This window comes from Rhagoletis pomonella, unplaced genomic scaffold (assembly GCF_013731165.1).
Source record: "Rhagoletis pomonella isolate Grant_MI unplaced genomic scaffold, Rhpom_1.0 Rhpom_scaffold_00001, whole genome shotgun sequence".
In the NCBI taxonomy this organism is placed as follows: Eukaryota; Metazoa; Arthropoda; class Insecta; order Diptera; family Tephritidae; genus Rhagoletis; species Rhagoletis pomonella.
Genome location: NW_023458555.1, coordinates 50,682,197 through 50,683,109, shown reverse-complemented (window position 1 = coordinate 50,683,109; position 913 = coordinate 50,682,197). Strand labels below are relative to the sequence as shown.

The 913-nt window shown below is 36.4% G+C and overlaps 1 protein-coding gene across 1 annotated transcript in view; it reads right to left on the bottom strand.

The window, feature by feature from the left end:
- Positions 1-677, bottom strand: part of LOC118748690 (chorion peroxidase) — a 19,221-nt gene extending 18,544 nt beyond the window's left edge. Inside the window, 1 exon segment of the mRNA XM_036483340.1 lies at positions 638-677. Within this exon segment, the coding sequence (XP_036339233.1) occupies positions 638-677 (40 nt within the window).
- Between the last annotated feature and the right edge of the window lie 236 nt (positions 678-913).

Below are 913 nucleotides of genomic sequence, written 5' to 3'. Positions count from 1 at the left end.
ATTAGAATACGCCGGCGAAGTTGTGCTACTTCTCGATTGCAAAAAAAAAATGAGTTGCTCGACTCGCTGACTTGCTGCCATATTTTGTCGTGAAAAGCTGCAGAAAAGTGGACACTTTTGAATTTCTTAATATTCCAGTTAAGTAGTTGGTCATCATTTTTTAGCATGGCGCAATTAGAGAAATATTCTACTTACATATAAACGAGTACATGCAAGCAAGGGTGTTCGATTATTCGCCTTCTTCAAAAACCGGTTTGCGAGTTATTTGCAAAATGGCAATTTGAAAAAAATTATTAATATTAAATTAAAATAATTAAGAAAAAATCGGTTTTATTTTATATATTTTCTCTATAGTAACAGTTGCTGTTAGTCATAAATCAAGACCAAAATTATAATATGACTGCTAAAAATAGGCTTTAATTTGGTAATAAATGAGGCAAAATTAGTTTGAAGTTTTTGGATTACAGAAAAAAATTGTTGAATAAGTTCACATTTAATGGAGTTCACCGATCTTAATAAGATTAGATCGTAAAATAGACAGTCCTTTGCGGGAGAACTCGAGCATTAGAACTAACGGTCTTCGGAATGAAAATACACCACCCGCTGAACCATACCGACTATACAAATATATACTTACCATTCATCGAGAACCAATCAACATCTTCGTCAACTCTCATCGCTTGAATGGCCTCATCGGAGATCAACGGCACCTATCGCAGACGAGGAGCTCGAGCTGCTTCGTGAGGCGTACGATACTTTGAAATAACTCCATTCTGCATATTGCAGCAGTTTAAACTGTTCAGTCCAATTTGAATAACATGCCCGAAGACACCAACCATCTCTTTAAATTCCCACTTACATCAGCTCGTCTAACATTCCTCTTCCTACGGAATAAACGAGTCGGATTTGGCCC